The sequence below is a fragment of the Macaca nemestrina genome, chromosome 13 (assembly GCF_043159975.1).
Source record: "Macaca nemestrina isolate mMacNem1 chromosome 13, mMacNem.hap1, whole genome shotgun sequence".
Taxonomy (NCBI): Eukaryota; Metazoa; Chordata; class Mammalia; order Primates; family Cercopithecidae; genus Macaca; species Macaca nemestrina.
Window position 1 is genome coordinate 3597510 of NC_092137.1, and position 16805 is coordinate 3614314.

The 16805-nt window shown below is 50.9% G+C and overlaps 1 protein-coding gene across 2 annotated transcripts in view; it reads left to right on the forward strand.

Annotated features, from left to right (window-relative positions):
• LOC105497574 (trafficking protein particle complex subunit 12) overlaps positions 1-14504 on the forward strand; it is a 102769-nt gene extending 88265 nt beyond the window's left edge. For both annotated transcript variants that reach the window (XM_011768756.3, XM_024797895.2), the window contains exons 10-12: positions 12147-12247; positions 13781-13868; positions 14157-14504. In XM_011768756.3, coding sequence (XP_011767058.3) covers positions 12147-12247; positions 13781-13868; positions 14157-14399 — 432 coding nt within the window. In that variant the 3' untranslated portion in view covers positions 14400-14504. The remainder of the gene's footprint in view (positions 1-12146; positions 12248-13780; positions 13869-14156) is intronic.
• Positions 14505-16805: the final 2301 nt, after the last annotated feature.

The following is a 16805-nucleotide window of genomic DNA, read 5'->3' on the forward strand; positions in this document are numbered from 1 at the left end:
GGGCCCCTGTGGTGGGGCACAGCAGATGACTGTCACTGAATAATCCAGAGCAGGCACAGATGCGTGGCGCGTGAGCTGCCACCATGGGCATCGGCTCCTGCCTGTGCTGGGATGCTTGCAGCAACCCTCGTCGCCGGTGTGAGAAAGCTCCATGTGGCCGGAATCTCCAGGGTGCTGACGTGTATCATTATCCCCTGGTTATCATAGTAAAATAGTACGCTGGGCCTGCTCAGATTCCTCACTACCCTGCAGACAATCTCAGAAATTTTATTTCAGAGGCGTAGTATGCACAATTTGAGAAGTAGATGCTGAGTTGCTTTTGCATCTGGAAGTGCTTCTCCTTCCAGTGGAAGCCACTGGCTTGACCACAGTGAGGGCTCTGGCAGTGAGACTGGAGTCTCAGGAGGGAGGCTCAGCTTCCACAGCGTGATGTAAGCCCCGTCTGGCGCACGGAATGTGCTAAACGGGCTGTGAGGGAAGCCCTCGGCGTTCGCTGTCCTGAGGACCCAGGGAGGTGACAGCGGCTCTGTGTCTGGGCAGGAGATTTTGCCAAAGGAGAATGGAGAAAACGACGGAAGCACCCGGGCCGACTGGACTCACTGACGCCCCACACAAGCACTGTTCCGTCTGCACCTCTTGCAAATTATTTATCAGACCTCGCTCACGGGTATTTGTGTTGTTGCTGAAGAGCAAAGTCTCTGAATTCTGTTTCTCTAAAGGAAATGGAGATCGCAATACTTAGCCATTTGGTGTATCTCTGAAGACATTGTGCCATGGCTGCTACAGAACTTCTCAGACAGCCTCGCGCGACGGACGGCTGCACTGCCATCTGCGCACACAGAAAACCCAGCCCCTGGAAGTTCCTGCTTCGGCAGGTCAGTGTGTGGTCTGAAGATGCTGGATCTCGGAAGGAGAGTGAAGCAGGCAGGTTTTGCCCTAGAAGAACATAGCCATTTGTGGGAGTCGAGGCCCGAGAGCGCCGTTGCGATCAGCAGGAACGACCACATGTCAGCCCAGTGGGTGCCTGAGCACACAGCAGACCCCCACCCATTCTGAAACCCTCCTGGGTGCACCGCCTATATCGCCAGCCGTCTCCTGTGCTGGGGCTTGTGCCTCCTCATCTCCGCTGGGTTCAGCAGAGGGTTGCAGAGGCGGGACCCTGTGTGTACACGTGGTGCTGAGCTGCCAGAGATCTCAGCACGTCCCTCGTCCCCCGTCCTGTGGGCAGCTGCCATTAGCCTTCCTGGAGTACACTCCACCCTGCCGTGTCTGGTCAGAGCTCCTGCTGGGGCCCTGTGGCCTGTCCGCTGAGCCCACACTGAAAGTTCCCATTCAGAGCCCTAGCTAATGTTTTCTAGCCCAGTGTTCTTCACCTCGTGTCCTCAGTCCCACCAGACGGTTGATTTGCTGCTGCCCAGACAGGGCCACCCTTGCTGCTCTTACCTCTCGTGGGCTGTTCCTGCTGCTCGGAACTCCCTTTGCTTTCTGCCTGTGCAAACCCTGTTCGTTCTTCAGAGTTCACTGGAAGGACTTCTCCCAAGTCACCCCAGCTCTCTCAGCAAACTCTCCCTTCCCTCTTCCCCAAGGCATCTACGGGGATAAAAGCACAGGGCTCAGGAGCTGGGGTTTGGAACCAGACAGACCCGACCCCGGCTCGGCGGCTCAGGCTGGCGTAGACAGACCCGACCCTGGCTCGGCGGCTCAGGCTGGCGTAGCTCTGACGTGGCTGTGACATGGCTCTGAGCAGGTGGTTTCACCTTCATGGTGTCGGTCCCCCCCACCCACAACTGCCTGCAGTAAACAGTCGTCATCGTCGTGTGTAGAGGAGGAAGTTTATCCATGTGAAATCCTCTGTGTCCTGCCTGGGACGTGCCAGGAGCACTGTAAGTGTGACTTGCTGTCTTTCATATTTCTTGAGGATGGGGTGTGTTTGTTCCATTTCCTCTCAGATCCAAGTGTAAGGGCGGCATTCCCAGGTCACAGCAAAAGTGCATGTGCTCAGAATTGCCCTTGGAGACCCCACTCCCACAGCGGGGCATCCACCCTGTAGAGTGACTCCAGGGCACACATGGGCACGAGGCCCTCCAGGGTGGGTAGTAGGAAGGGCAAAAGCAGTGTCCCCACACACGCATCCGGACACTCAGACCCCACGCGCCAGCCTCAGAGCTCCTGCCGGTGCATCCTACTCACCCCCAACGCTGCGTCTCAGCACAGGATGGAAGATGCCACGTGGGGGCAGATCACGGCGATGTGAGGTCAGCAGTGCAGGACAGGATGGGGTTGAACTGGGACTCGAGTCCAGCAGAAACGCCTGAACTAAATGTAGATAGAGTTGACTCCACTCTGTTTTAAGGAGTAAGAACTCGAATTGAGTGACCACGTAAAAGCCACTGCAGGCTCTGTTCCGAAGGGGCGCGCAAAGCCACTGCAGGCTCTGTTCCGAAGGGACACGCACTGAGTGAGCACTTTACACTCAAGGGTGTTCAGTCGTGGTTCGATTCTTGGAGGAACAGCCCTCAGAGAATCACTTTCAAGAAAGCATGTGTGTTTTCCAGTTCCCGCAGTGCTGTTCTCCCTGAAGCACCTCATCAGTACCTGTATCTTAATTAGACGGTCTCTAAACTGGCTGTGTGCGAGCCATTCTGAAATGAGTTGGTGCCACTGTACAGAAGCAAAGAAGTATCACATGCACTCTCACGCCTGTGTGCTGTGCTGTCAGGATATCAGAGGGGTACATTTCATAAGAAACGCGTATACTAGTAACCGTTCCTCAAGTGATAATACTGAAGGTGCTTAGAAAGTACAGGACGAGGTTTTGGTTGCAGTCCGTGGAATCCACAGTGGCTGGTATAAGCAGAAAGTTTATTCACGGACAGTAGTACAGGGAATCTTCATGAGGGCCCAGAGACAGGCCATTCTAGGGCCACGAAGCCAGGATGCCCTAGCATGTCACAGAGGCCCCTCCAGCAAGAACAGCACTGCCAGCTCTGCCTGGTCTCTCAGAGTCTTGTCCCCACCCTGAAGACCCAGGTCCCCAGGTCCCTCACATGGCCTCCTTCCACTTCCTCAGGCACCGTCATCTTACATGCATGCGTCTCTCTGGGGGCCCAGGCCGCGGGGGCGCCCGTCCTGCAAGAGTAGGAATGCGGGCCTCCTGGGTCCTCCTTGAAAAGACCCCTAACAGGTGGGAAATGGGCAGAATCAGGGAAGGCAGCCAGCAGCAATCATGAGCGTTCCTTGCGAATCATGTTGTAACATCTGAAGTCATATAACAAAGCTAATCACGCGTGGAATAAGACTGATTTCGTTTCCCTGAGATGAAAGTTTCTACTCTATATGCTTGGAATTACAAGGGAGGCTCGGTATTTTCTGCAGTCTTGAATGCGATCTCCAGACCAAGGAGGATTTGTGTTTCATCAGCACTGGAGGTTGGAGATGAGTGTGCATCGCGTTGATGCTGGGTCTCGGGGAGAAAGCGAGGAAATGTCCCCAGCAGGTAGGGAAATGCTTGGCAAAGCACGAAGGCGGAGGGACCCACGTAGCTGGACCCATTCTGCTCATGCCCTGGCACTGCTCCGAGAACTGTGGTTTTCCAGATCAGCCCTAGCAAGGAGGGAGCACAGGCAGAGCCGCTCCGTGGGGAAGGCAGATGTCAAGCTCCTAAGAAGGACCTGTTCCACAAGAAGCTGACGTGCCCCTCCCCAGGGACCCGAGCCGAAAGGCCATTCTTCCAGGGCAGCATCCCAGGGCACTGCTTTGTGTGGTTGGCATCCCCGGCAGATGATGGCCTGCTCTGCGTGCTGTCCCCGCTGTTCCTGCTGGGCTGTCTGCAGTGTGTCCTGATCACCCTCTCAGCTGGCAGTGCGCACTGCAGTGTGAATCTTCCCATGGATAGCTGACCAATCCTGCCTCCACCGGTGCCGTCGCCAAATCAGTAACGGAGCAACCTCAAACGTTTCTGAACGTTTAGGTCACATCTAATACTTGGCGAAAGAGTGGGCTGAACGCCTCCGCCCTCAGCTTTCTGTGTGTGCGTGAGTGTGTATAGCAGAGTCTGAGAAACAGCCACTTTTCTTTTCTGAGTCTGGGAAAATTTAAACAAGAGCACTAAAAAGCAAACACTAATTGAAAGGGAAGTATTTTCCATTTTCATTCTAAAGAGCGGAAATAGAAAAAAATGATTTTACTAAAACAAAATATGCAGACACCTTTGGGAAAACGTGCTGTAAAGGAAGCATGCTAACTCCAGAGATGACCCAGCCGGACAGAGGTGAAAGGGGTGGACGGACAGCAAGGTTCTAGATGATTCCACACGGTTGGGCTGAGACCACTGACACTGCACCTCCTCTTTGTGTTTAAAATTTTGTGTTGAATGTAGGTGCCTTTAAAATATGCGAGCTAGAAATAGGAAACTCACTCACCACACCAGCAGCTGCCATTTCACACGAGAAGATACACTGGCGAATACAAGGATGGCCCAGATGCCCTCACTTTGTGTTAGGGCTCCAAGGAGCAGACTTTCTATTTTTTTTTTTTTTTTTTTTTTTTTTTTTTTTTTTTGAGACAGAGTCTCACGCTGTTGCCCAGGCTGGAGTGCAGTGGCGCGATCTCGGCTCACTGCAAGCTCCGCCTCCCGGGTTCCCGCCATTCTCCTGCCTCAGCCTCCTGAGTAGCTGGGACTACAGGCGCCCGCCACCGCGCCCGGCTAATTTTTTGTATTTTTAGTAGAGACAGGGTTTCACTGTGGTCTCGATCTCCTGACCTTGTGATCCGCCCACCTCGGCCTCCCAAAGTGCTGGGATTACAGGCTTGAGCCACCGCGCCCGGCCCAGACTTTCTATTTTAATATTTCAAAACATATTCTACTTTTGAATAGCAATCCTTGCTCTTTCCAAGAAGTTCAGAGCATAATTCCGGGCACTGAGCAAAGGGTCATCTATTCAGTTTGTGTGCTGTTCACATTACAGCTAGAAACCCTGGCTCCAATGGCAGAATCGTACTTGGGATTTAATGCCTGCATATAGGGGAGGATCCATCTCTCACCTAGGCCTCATCCTGCAGGCGGGACTGTCATAGCCACGTTCCCTGCCAGCTGTTAGCGCACCCTCCAGCCAGGTGACAGCCGTGTTTAAAACTCACATGCCTGCTCTGAGCGTTTCCACCGTCCCTTCACCTTCACCACACAGAGCTTCCCGTAGAGCACTGGGACCTCCACACTCTAAGGGGGCTGGGGGTTAGGAGAAGAGAGAGTGGGGCCCGTGGGAATTTCCACTTCTGAAAGAAATCTGTGTTGTAAGCGAGATTGGAGACATTTGTATTCCAGAGGAGTTTCTCACATAATCGAAATTAAGGAAGGGCAGAAGCAATCGATCTTCAAACAGAAGAAGCGTTATATTCATACTTCTTAAAATTACTTCACTGCATAGATTCCACCTCCTCAGACTCTCTTGACTTGGGTCTTAGAGGCTCCTCACTGGGACTGGGACTCAGAGGCTCCTCACTGGGACTGGGACTCAGAGGCTCCTCACTGGGACTGGGACTCAGAGGCTCCTCACTGGGACTGGGACTCAGAGGCTCCTCACTGGGACTGGGAAGGGAGCTGTGGTGCGCAGGTGCAAGTCCAGCAGCCAAGCACAGGTGAGGGGCCTGTGCTTGGCATTGGGGCAGCTGAGCGCAGGGTGGTTCTGCAGTGTCTGTGGCCAGTCCCAGGCCTCGGTGTCCTGGACCAAAGGTCAGAGCCCAGAGTGATCAGGCAGGAGAAAGCCTCCGCCGCTGCAGGAGTGGTGGGAAGTCTGGGATAAACCAGCCGCCCCAGGCAGGATGAAGGGGGATGGGATGCAGGACCACCCAATGCTATGGCTGAGAGGACCTCAGCAAGAACCAAGGTCACCTCTGACCGAGTTCCCAGAGGGCAGGGACCCAGGGCAGGGTGGGGAGACGCTGCGGTGGAAGAAGGGAAGGAAGGGTCAGGGAGGCACTGTGAAGCTGGGAAAGACTTGAGCATGTTTTACAGAGGGGCATGACCCCAGGCTCCAGGAGGGATGCGGGCACCTTGACCGTCTCAACCAGGAGGGTAGTTTTACACACACAGCCACGTACCAGAACCCCTCAGGTTGTACAGTCTGAAGACATGCAGGTTCCTGTGCATCAGCCACAGCTCAACAGAGACGTTCAAATAGAGAAAGAAGAGACTCACTTGTGGCTGCCACCCTGAGCCGGGGAGTGTGCTGGCTCCGGTCAGGGAAAGAGTGGGGAGAGCGTCCCCCAGCCCCTGCCACCCTGTCAGGCCTCATCATCCTGATGTGACACCAAAGTGCAAGGAAAAAGGAAATGCAGGTAAAGGAGGTTTCACCAAAACTAAAAACTGTTGTGCTTTAAAGGATACCATAAAGAAAAAGTAAAAAGACCACCTACAGAATGGGAGAAATTATTTGCAAATCGTGTATCTGACAAGAGACTTACATCCAGAATGTATAAAGAGCTCTGACAGCTGCTAAAGAAAAAAACAATGCATGGCAGTAGCATGCAGAAGGCGAAGAGACTGGACTCAACTCCGACTTCACGGAGGACAGGCGGGAATTGACAACCAGGGACCAGGGTCAGGGTCAGGGTCAGTGGATGGAAAATTACCCAGAGGAAGCATCAAGAAGGGGTTTCTGGCCAAGCAGACTTGATAGGATCGTCGCTGACAGCTGGCCAGAGTAGTAGGATCTCCAGGTGTTAAGGCACCAAGGGCAGGGATTTTTCTTAACTGACTTAGCAGGATTCTTCTCACACTGGATTCTACAAGGACAGAGAAGGAAGCCAAGGTCGAGCTTGTCTAGTAGAGGAGGCTTCTGCGCGGATGCAGCCTAATTTATGCATTGACAGCCTGCCTGGTTCCCAGCAGGCCCTCGGCTTCTGCGGAGAGAGCAGGTGAGGGGGGGTCAGAGGAAAGGAGAGGACCCCTGGGGCCGGCTCTGCTGTGCTCACGACGGCGGGTGGGGAAGAGGAGCTGGTGAAGGAGAACTCAAGAAAAACATGGAAGAGAAGCTAGGGTATTCTGAAATAGATCACATCTTTTATTGGTGTATGTACATTAGCCTGAGGGGATTTGCCCAGTTGGAATGCAACAGTTTTTCTGATAGGCTTTAAAATATAAGAATGTTTTATAACATAAAAATTTAGACTAAACAAGTTTTCTGTGTTGGTTTTGGGTAGGGTGTTTTTGGTGGTTTTGTTTGTTTGTTTGTTTTTGAGACAGGGTCTGGCTGTGTCACCCACACTAGAGTGCAGGGGAGCAAATGCAGCTCACTGCAGCCTTGACCTCCTGGGCTCAAGCAATCCTCCCACCTCAGTCTCCCGAGTAGCTGGGACTACAGGAATGCACCACCACACCCGGCTAAGTTGTTTGTAGAGATGGGGTCTTGCCATGTTGCCCAGGCTGGTCTCAAACTCCTGGCCTCAAGCAGTCCTCCTGCCTCTGCCTCCCAAATTGCTGGGATTATAGGCATGAGCCACTGGGCCCAGCTGAAATGAGTTTTCTGTATCAATTACAGACCTATGTTTCCGTGACTGAAGTCGATCAGTGGTAAATATGAAAAGAACTGGGGTTTCTGGCTGACTACGGATTTAATGTCATCTAGCAACCTATGCGGCTGTTAACATAGCCGTGCTGTTTTTGGATGGCTTAAAATCATCTGATGCCCACACCACAGAGAAGAGTCGTTCTTGCCTTCCTCTCCACTCAACAGCTCACAGCCACGGACTGCGGGACACTCTGCCTTGAGAAAGCTTTAAAATGGCCATTGCCCGTCTGTAACGGCTTCCGTGCCACCAGGGTGGTAAGGAACCCCAAACCTGCGACAGAGAAGCAGGTGAGAGACCTGAGAATGGGAGCTCTCTTCACCATCCAGAGGGCTGCCAGGTGGAGAACAGAGTGGTCGAGATGGGATGCACTGGGTTGGGAGACAGTGGCCTCTCCTGCCCTGGCAGAGTCCCAGGGGTCCAGCAGCTCTGCAGGGCACTCCCTCCATGCAGTGGTTCTGGGACCCAGGTTGCCCTCTCCTGTGGCCCCATCATCTGGAACCTGTGCCCTCCAGGTTGCTGCCAGAGGGGAGGGCCCCACCCAAGGCCAGACACAGACCCACAGCACCCCCAGCCCTCAGTGCCTGTGTGAGTCGGGGCTCTCCAGAAGGACAGGACTCATAGGATAGATGAATCTATGAAGGGGAGTTTATTAGGAGAATTGCCTCCCGATCACAAGGTGAGGTCCCACAATAGCTTGTCTGCAAGCTGACGGGCAAGGAAGCCAGCCTGAGTCCAAAAACCTCAAAAGTAGGGAAGCCAACAGTGTAGCCTTCAGTCTGTGGCCAAAGGCCTGAGACCACCTGGCAAATCACTGGTGTAAGTCCAAGAGTCCAAAAGCTGAAGAACTTCAAGTCTGATGTTCGAGAGCAGGAAGCCTCCAGCACAGGAGGAAGATGAGGCTGGAAGACTCGGCAAGTCTGCTCTTTCCGACTTCTGCCTGCTTTATTCTGGCTGTGCTGCGCTGGCAGCTGATTAGATGGTGCCCACCCAAACTGAGGGGGGTCTGCCTCTCCCAGTCCACTGACTCAGATGTTCAACTCCTTTGGCAACACCCTCACAGACACACCCAGAACAACACTGTGCATCCTTCAATCCATTCAGGTTGTTGACACTCAGTATTAACCATCAGCGCCCAGGGACGGGGGAGCCGGACCCAGTGCACGGTTCTAGTTTCTGCCACAGGAACACTAACGATGTGTTGCTCCTAAACTCAGAACCAATAGGTTGGAGCTCCAGGGGTGGCATTTCCCCGGGTTTTTGCGTTTGTGAGTGATGTTGGTGTCTGGTTTGTGTGTGCACAGGTGATACCTCAAAAGGATATGGTGGCATATAGGTTAGAAGCTGTCTTGCTCCCTCTCTGGAAAACTTTTGAGTAATATGGAATGATCTATTCCTTGAAGGTTTGAGTATTCACCTAAGAATTGCCTTTGCTGAGCACATGAGGTGTGCTGTGTGCTTTTCATAATTTATTATTAGTCTGCCTTAGTGTTGTGTGCCTGAGGATTTTTCTGTGTTTCTGGGAACAGTTTTTAATTTAGAGTTTTCCAGAAAGCCACCTGCTTTGTCCCTGTTTTCTCATGGATTTGCACGGAGTAAAAGACAGTGCTCTTATCACTTCAGTTTCCTTTTTCTGCCTGTAGCTGTTTCTACTTTTACATTTCTGTTTATGCTTTTCTTTTTCTGGATTAGTTTATACACTTACTATTTTTTGTTTTTTGTTTGTTTGTGAGACAGGGTCTTGCTCTGTCTGCCAGGCTGGAGTGCATTGGCACAATTAGGATTCACTGCGGAACTCCTGGGCTCGAGAGATCCACCTGTCTTAGCCTCTCATGTAGTTGGGGACCACAGGTGCCTACGGCCACACCTGGCTTTTTTTTTTAATAGAGATAAGGTCTCACTTTGTTGCCCAGTCTGGTCTTGAACTCCTGAAATTAAGCGATCCTCCCAGCTTGGCCTCCCAAAGGACTGGGATTACAGGTGTAAGCCATCATGCCCAGCCACGGTATTTTCTTTTTAATAGTGTCCTTTACTGATTTGTTGTCTACATATTCTGGAATGCTTTTAATTGCCTTTTTATGTTTAATGTTTTCAGTTGCTCCTAACTTTTAGAAATCGGTAGAATTTTATATCCTAATAACATGTTAATAATTCTGAAAATGTCAACTTACTTTCTAATCATCAGGAAGATCAGTGGGTAGCAAAGAATTTCCCAAGATTTCTCTGTTCTCTTCCTCTAAGACATTGTTTCAGTAAAGTCCCATGCCAGCCTCAGGAGGCCTTGCGGTGCGGAGGATCAGCACATGGTCTGGGCTTTGGGCAGGCCTGGGTGTTGACCCCACACTGTTCTGTGGTAGCTGTGTGACCTCAGAAAATTGTCTCGTCTTTCCAAGCCTTACTTTCTCATCTAGAAGCAAAGCTAGTGACAGCGTCTGCATCACAGGCTGTTGGGAGGTTCAGGCGAGCTGTGTTTGAAACACTTGCTGCAGCTGCCAGCACATGTTAATCTTGGTCAGTCCTTTTTTTTTTTTTTTTTTTTTTTGGGATGGGGTCTCACCCTGTTGCCCAGGCTGGAGTGCAGTGGCCGAATCTCAGCTCACTGCAAGCTCCGCCTCCCGGGTTTACGCCATTCTCCTGCCTCAGCCTCCCGAGCAGCTGGGACTACAGGCACCCGCCACCTCGCCCAGCTACTTTTTTGTATTTTTTAGTAGAGACGGGGTTTCACCGTGTTAGCCAGGATGGTCTCGATCTCCTGACCTCGTGATCCGCCCGTCTCGGCCTCCCAAAGTGCTGGGATTACAGGCTTGAGCCACCGCGCATCTTCAGATCAGTATCACAGCGGTCCTGTTAAACAGGACGTTAGTTAATGCAGGAGATGCAGGCATTCGAGCTGAGGGCCGTATCATGGAGCCCATGCTGCCTTTGGTTTCTTTTTAGTCAGCAAGTGGGAAGTCCATAGTAGTGGACTTCAAACCCCTTCGGACTGTGCAGACGAAGGGCAGCGATGGACAAACGCTGTTCCATGTGTGGTGTGTGTGCACGCCTGTTTTCTTTGTGTTTCATTGTTTTTCTTCCTCCTCGTGTGGTATTTATTTTGTGGGGTAACAGCAACAGTTGTGAAGGGCCTGAGATGTTATCCTATGTGCAAGCTGTAGAGTTAGCTGCCATTTTCATGGATGCTGGCGAAAAAGTGTAAGATTCTTAGGTTAGAGATGAAGGACATTTATTACACAGCAACAGCAGCACAGCCAGAGTGGCATTCTTTCCGCCAGACACGGGGCCCTGATTCCTCGGGGTCTTCACCCAGGGCCTCGTGATGCCTGCGGTGGGCTGTGTGGCTGCAGAGGAATCCTGAACGTAGAACACCCAAATCCTTGCTCCTGGGAGGTGAGCCTGCCTGCCTGCCCTTCGCCGCAGAGGGACGCGGTTTGGCTTACAAGGCTGTCCTGTAAACAGCGTCCTTGTGTAAATGCTTTGAACAGAGCCCTGTCGGTGTCTGTGCTTGGAAGACATGCAGATACATGACAGCCATGGAGAACCACCTCCCCACCAGTCATCTGAGAAGTTAGCAGGCTTGTTTCGTGCTGGACAGATGCTGGCGTGGGAAGTCTGCGAGTTAACTAGGCTGCTCAGCGATGATAGCGCTGGGTCCTCCAGCCCTCCTCACGGAGGTGAGCCGCGCACTTTCAGCTTGTTTCTCCTCGGGACAGGACAGCATTCTGTGAAGCTCCTGCTGCTGCCACGAGCAGAGCTCGCTGTCGCAGAGCCTGACTCCTGCAGGCTGCGCCCCGGACACAAGGCAACTGTGTGTTTTCCTTTGTGAGCATGGCTTGGGCCGTAATAGGACTTTTCTTTAATTTTTATCTATTTCTTATTGTAAGCCTCAGATCATTTATTCCCTTCCTTGTGCTTCTGGAGGTGAAAGAAAACCCGCGTCTGCCTTTGTAAAGCCAGGCTGTGGCCTCCGGAGTCAGGGCTGGGGCTCAGCCTTCCACCCCCGGGCCGCCTCGACCGCCAGGCTGCTGCGTCCGGCTGCGTTTGATTCGGGCAGGCGGCGGGTTTCCTGACATGTGTGACAAGAGGAGGTTTGAGTTTGGGTTTGGTTTGGCTTGTTTTTTACAGCAGAATTCTTTATTATTGGTCAAAATATTACTTTGAAATTTGCAAATGTGGTGGCACCTACCATTTTACTAGCCACAAGTAGCTCATAAATTGGCTTGGGACCTGCTCATATTATACCAGTATTTTAAGTATTTTATGTTTCATGTTACTAGTTATTCATGTTATTTTACGTAATGCTCTGCCAGCATTCCTAAAGGTACAAATTACTAAACTAACTTTTAAATAAGGCATGTACATTAGCAACGCAGTTTCCGACATATAGAACATTAACATTCCACTGTATCTTAAATGTCTTTTGCCTTTTTATAAAAAAGTGATTACTAAACGTTTACTGAAGTTTTCCTCTGCCTGACATGTAAATGTCTTCATATTGTAACATGATATTAGGGAACTAAATGTACGAGTTTCGACTTAATATTTCTTTTGTCAACTAAACTGACTACATTTTGTCAAAGCAGATTGGAGACATAAAAACAGCTGAAAAGTATTTTCAAGATGTTGAGAAAGTAACACAGAAATTAGATGGACTACAGGGTAAAATCATGGTCTTAATGAACAGGTAAATATTTTATTTTTTTATTTTAAATATATAAATAAATTTATATATTTAAATATATATTTTATATATATTTATTAAGTATAAATTAATAATTTATATTAATTTAATTATTAAATATATATAATATAATTATATTTTTATATATATTTTAAATATCTATATTTATATATGTAATCTATATTTTTAAATATCTATATATAATATTTATATAAATATATATATTAATAAAATTATTTTTTAATTATTTTATTATTAAGACAAAGCCTCGCTCTGTTGCCCAGGCTGGGGTGCAGTGGCCGGATCTCAGCTCACTGCAAGCTCCACCCCCTAGATTTACGCCATTCTCCTGCCTCAGCCTCCCGAGTAGCTGGGACTACAGGCGCCGCCACCTCGCCCGGCTAGTTTTTTGTATTTTTTAGTAGAGACGGGGTTTCACCGTGTTAGCCAGGATGGTCTCGATCTCCTGACCTCGTGATCCGCCCGTCTCGGCCTCCCAAAGTGCTGGGATTACAGGCTTGAGCCACCGCGCCCGGCCTAGGTAAATATTTTAAAACTAAATATATGTTTTCTCAAAATTCCCAGAGGCGTTTAAGCCCCACTTACTGAGTGGGAAAGCCCCCCAGAGAAAGCGCTGCTTTCTGTGCCGCCTCTTGCCCTGTCTCTCTCAGAACTGAGACCCAAGAAGTACACGGGTAATTTCTGGAATTGCAGTGATGTTCTTTTAGTCACAGAAGCTGATTTTTAAGGAGACATTTCCCCCTTGTTCTTCAGAGTAGCGCTTGTATTGCCCCCGTTTTCAGCATATGTGTGCGTAAAGGTCACCGTTGCCGGTATAGCAGCCGTTCTGGATCCTGTGCTCTGGTGTTCTGTGGTAGAACGCACGGCATTGTGCGAGTGCACGTTTGTGAGGAGGAAACGCGCCTCAGACAAAGCCTGCACCCAGGATCAGAAGGCGTAAATGAAGCAGGTGTCCGTTTTTAGCAGGAAGTCATTTAGGTGAAGTTACTCTATTCTCAACTAATAAAACCCAGAGTGGCTTGGCCGGGCACAGTGGCTCACGCCTGTAATCCCAGCACTTTGGGAGGCCGAGGCGGGTGGATCACTTGAGGTCAGGTATTCGAGACCAGCCTGACCAACATGGTGAAACCCTCTCTCTACTAAAAATACAAAAAAATTAGCTAGGCATGGTGGCGGGCGCCTGTAATCCCAGCTACTTGGGAGACTGAGGCAGGAGACTCGCTTGAACCTGGGAAGCGGAGGTTGTAGTGAGCCGAGATCGCGCCACTGCACTCCAGCCTAGGCAACAAGAGCGAAACTCCATCTAAAAAATAAAAAAAGTAAAACTAGAGTGGCTTTAATTTGCGAGCCTGAATGCAAAATGCAGTTCACTGCCTCTGCCTGGAGATCGGGAACCCCAGGCCACGCAGGGTCACACATTGGGTCTGTGTGGTGTCCAGAGCCCCTGTGGGTTTTGCTGGGGGACAGCAGCGCCTGGGCTTTCCCCACTGACTGCCACCGTCGCTTGTGTTCCAGAGCGTTCCTTCACCTCGGGCAGAATAACTTTGCAGAAGCCCACAGGTTCTTCACAGAGATCTTAAGGATGGATCCAACAAACGCAGTGGTAAGATCCCCAAGCCGCAGGATCCTCCGCCCTCTGCCTTTCACAGACGCTAGAAACATGCACCCACACACATCTCAGCGGGGGCCTGCACTCTCTCTCTCCAGTCCACTGGTGCCAGGCAGCGGCCGTGGCCCTTGGGGGAAGTGACCCAACAGGGCCATCTAGGCTTTGCCTGGCAGCTCTGCGTCACCCCCTAGACCCCCAACACAGGGCCCAGCACGCAGCCTGGAGCGGGTGGGCGTCTGTCCTGGTTGCATGGGCCGACCCTGTGCGTGTGCTCCTCCCTAGGCCAACAACAACGCTGCCGTGTGTCTGCTCTACCTGGGCAAGCTCAAGGACTCCCTGCGGCAGCTGGAGGCCATGGTCCAGCAGGACCCCAGGCACTACCTGCACGAGAGCGTGCTCTTCAACCTGACCACCATGTACGAGCTGGAGTCCTCGCGGAGCATGCAGAAGAAACAGGCCCTGCTGGAGGCTGTCGCCGGCAAGGAGGGGGACAGCTTTAACACGCAGTGCCTCAAGCTGGCCTAGCTGCCTCCAGCATACTGTGCCAGAATGACCCGGGTCTTTGAAACTGTGTCCATGCAGCTAATGTATTAATGTGACACGGACTCAATAAAACTGCTGCTTCACTGGTGTCTGGCTGTGTGTCTTCCTGGTTCCAAGCCATGGCCCAGCCCAGGACCAGTCCCTGCAGCGCGGCCCCTGTTCATGAACGCAAGGGGCAGGCGTGCTGGGAGAACACAGCTCGTAGACACAAGAAATCTGGAGTCAGCCTCAGGGCCTTTGTTCTGGAGGCCATCCTGCTTTGCTCATTCATTCTGGACATCCTCAGAGAAAAGCTGGGAGGTATAGAGACCCTCTCGCCATTCACCTGCACGTGCAGGGGGATTTGCAACAGGGAAGACACCCCACAGATCGCCACTCACGCTCCTCTCACCCTCCCCACACACCCAGAACGAAGTGCGTTGGTCTTACCCATCCGAGTCTCCTCCGGCCTGATGCCAGCCAGACACCCCTGCCAGCCTGGTAGTGGAGGAGAGGCCGTCGCCGTTCCTCCCAGAGTTTATACGTCCAGGTGGAGCGTGAGCTGAGTGGAACAGGAACCACAACGCATAATCAAGCAAAGGAGGAGCATGTAAAATGCAGGCGGGCAGGGCCTGGGGCAGTTTTGAAGCCAGACACGTGGTTTTCACATGTTCTTACAGGTCTGAAAGGCCTTTTGCCTTCACGTTCACAGTTATTCCTGCTTTTGAAGAACTGAAAGTACCTGAAAGTCTCTTCACATTACGAAAGAACTCTGACAAGGGTTCTCTAAACATCTAGCCTTGTGGATAGTTTTAATTATAATTCATTTTAAAGACTGTGATATAAACATCTATACAAAGCGAAGCTATATTTCTGTTAATTTTTGTAATGGAGTAGAAACATAGAAACACAGCATCTACCAGACAGTCTCAGCCCATTTGCTGATATCTAGGTTAATTTGGCATTAAAAGAAAAAAGAGGTGAGACAGCCAAAAGGACAGCTGGACACCAAGGCGGTTTCAAAATCTCTCTTTTCAACAAGAAAAATGAAACTATTGTTAAGCCCAGAAAGCTGAAGATGTAATTAGAAGCCCTTCACCTTGAGGGTCTTCCTTCAAATCTGACTTCAGGGATGAGATGCAAGGCTCTTCCTCCGCTCAAACCTGGCACCTCACTGCAGGCATCTTGCGGGGTTTGCCAGTGGATTATGGAGCCTGTCCTTTCTAGGCCCGTGGCTCAGAGCTGTCCCCAGCCAGTTGTGCATAAAAGCAGACAACAGTGCCCAGGTTCCAACTAGACATGAGCCCAGCAAATTAGAAACAGAGATCAAGGTTCCCTGGTAAGCCGGTAAGCCTAAACCCACCCTCCCTCTGAACCGCACTCACAGCCATTGCTGCTGGCATGAGGCCAGGCCCGGTGACAGCATCATTGCCTCAGTTCTTGCCTTTTTTTCTTTTTTTTTTTTTGAGACAGGGTCTTACTCTGTCATCCAGGCTGAAGTGCAGTGGTGCAAACATGGTTCACTGCAGCTTCAACCTCCTGCAATCAAACGATTCCCCCCCCCACCCCCAGCCTCCTGAATAGCTAGGACCACAAGTGTGCTCCGCCATGCCCAGATTGTTTTAATTTTATAAAGATGGGGATCTCATTATGTTGCCAGGCCAGTCTCTAACTCCTGGCCTGAAGTGATCCTCCCACCTCGGCCTCCCAAAGTGCTGGGGTTACAGGTGTGAGCCATGGTGTCCTGCTAATTTTTCTTTTCCTACTGCCTATATGATTGCAACATTTTTTGTTTTGTTTTGCTAGAGGAGGAAAACGATGCTGTGAGTGTCTATAATGTCTGGGACAATTGTAACTTATCTAGTTTACACTCAGCTTTTCCTTATGTTAAACATAAATTACACATCCCTGAAATCTTTTCTAGAGCCGAGTACAGTGGATGGGTAACCATCAGAAAGCTTATTTTCTAACTGGAAAATGGGAACATCGCTGAGTTGATGATGGGCTCACTACTGTGGAAATGCCCACTCTGGAATGCAGTGGAGAATGAAAAAGTCAGTAACCCTGATGGCCATGGTTACTGAACGGCCAGGGTGTGCCCGGTGGCAAAGGTGAATTTCCTCCCTGAATGATCCATCCAGCTGAATCTTAGAGTCATTCCGTGTTTGCCACGAGGGCAGTGTTAGATCAGTGGTCCTCAAAGTGGGGTCTCCAAAGCAGCAGTGCCAGGGTCTCCTGGGAGCTTGTCAGAAATGCACATCCTTAACCCCACCCTCTGATCACAGAGGAGTCAGAACTGCTGGGGCCTGGGCCGGCCCAACAGTGTCGTCTGCACAGCCCTCCAGGGGCTCCTGGTGCTCATGCAGGTGTGAGAATGCATGTCAGACGCCTGAGGCCACAGACAAAATT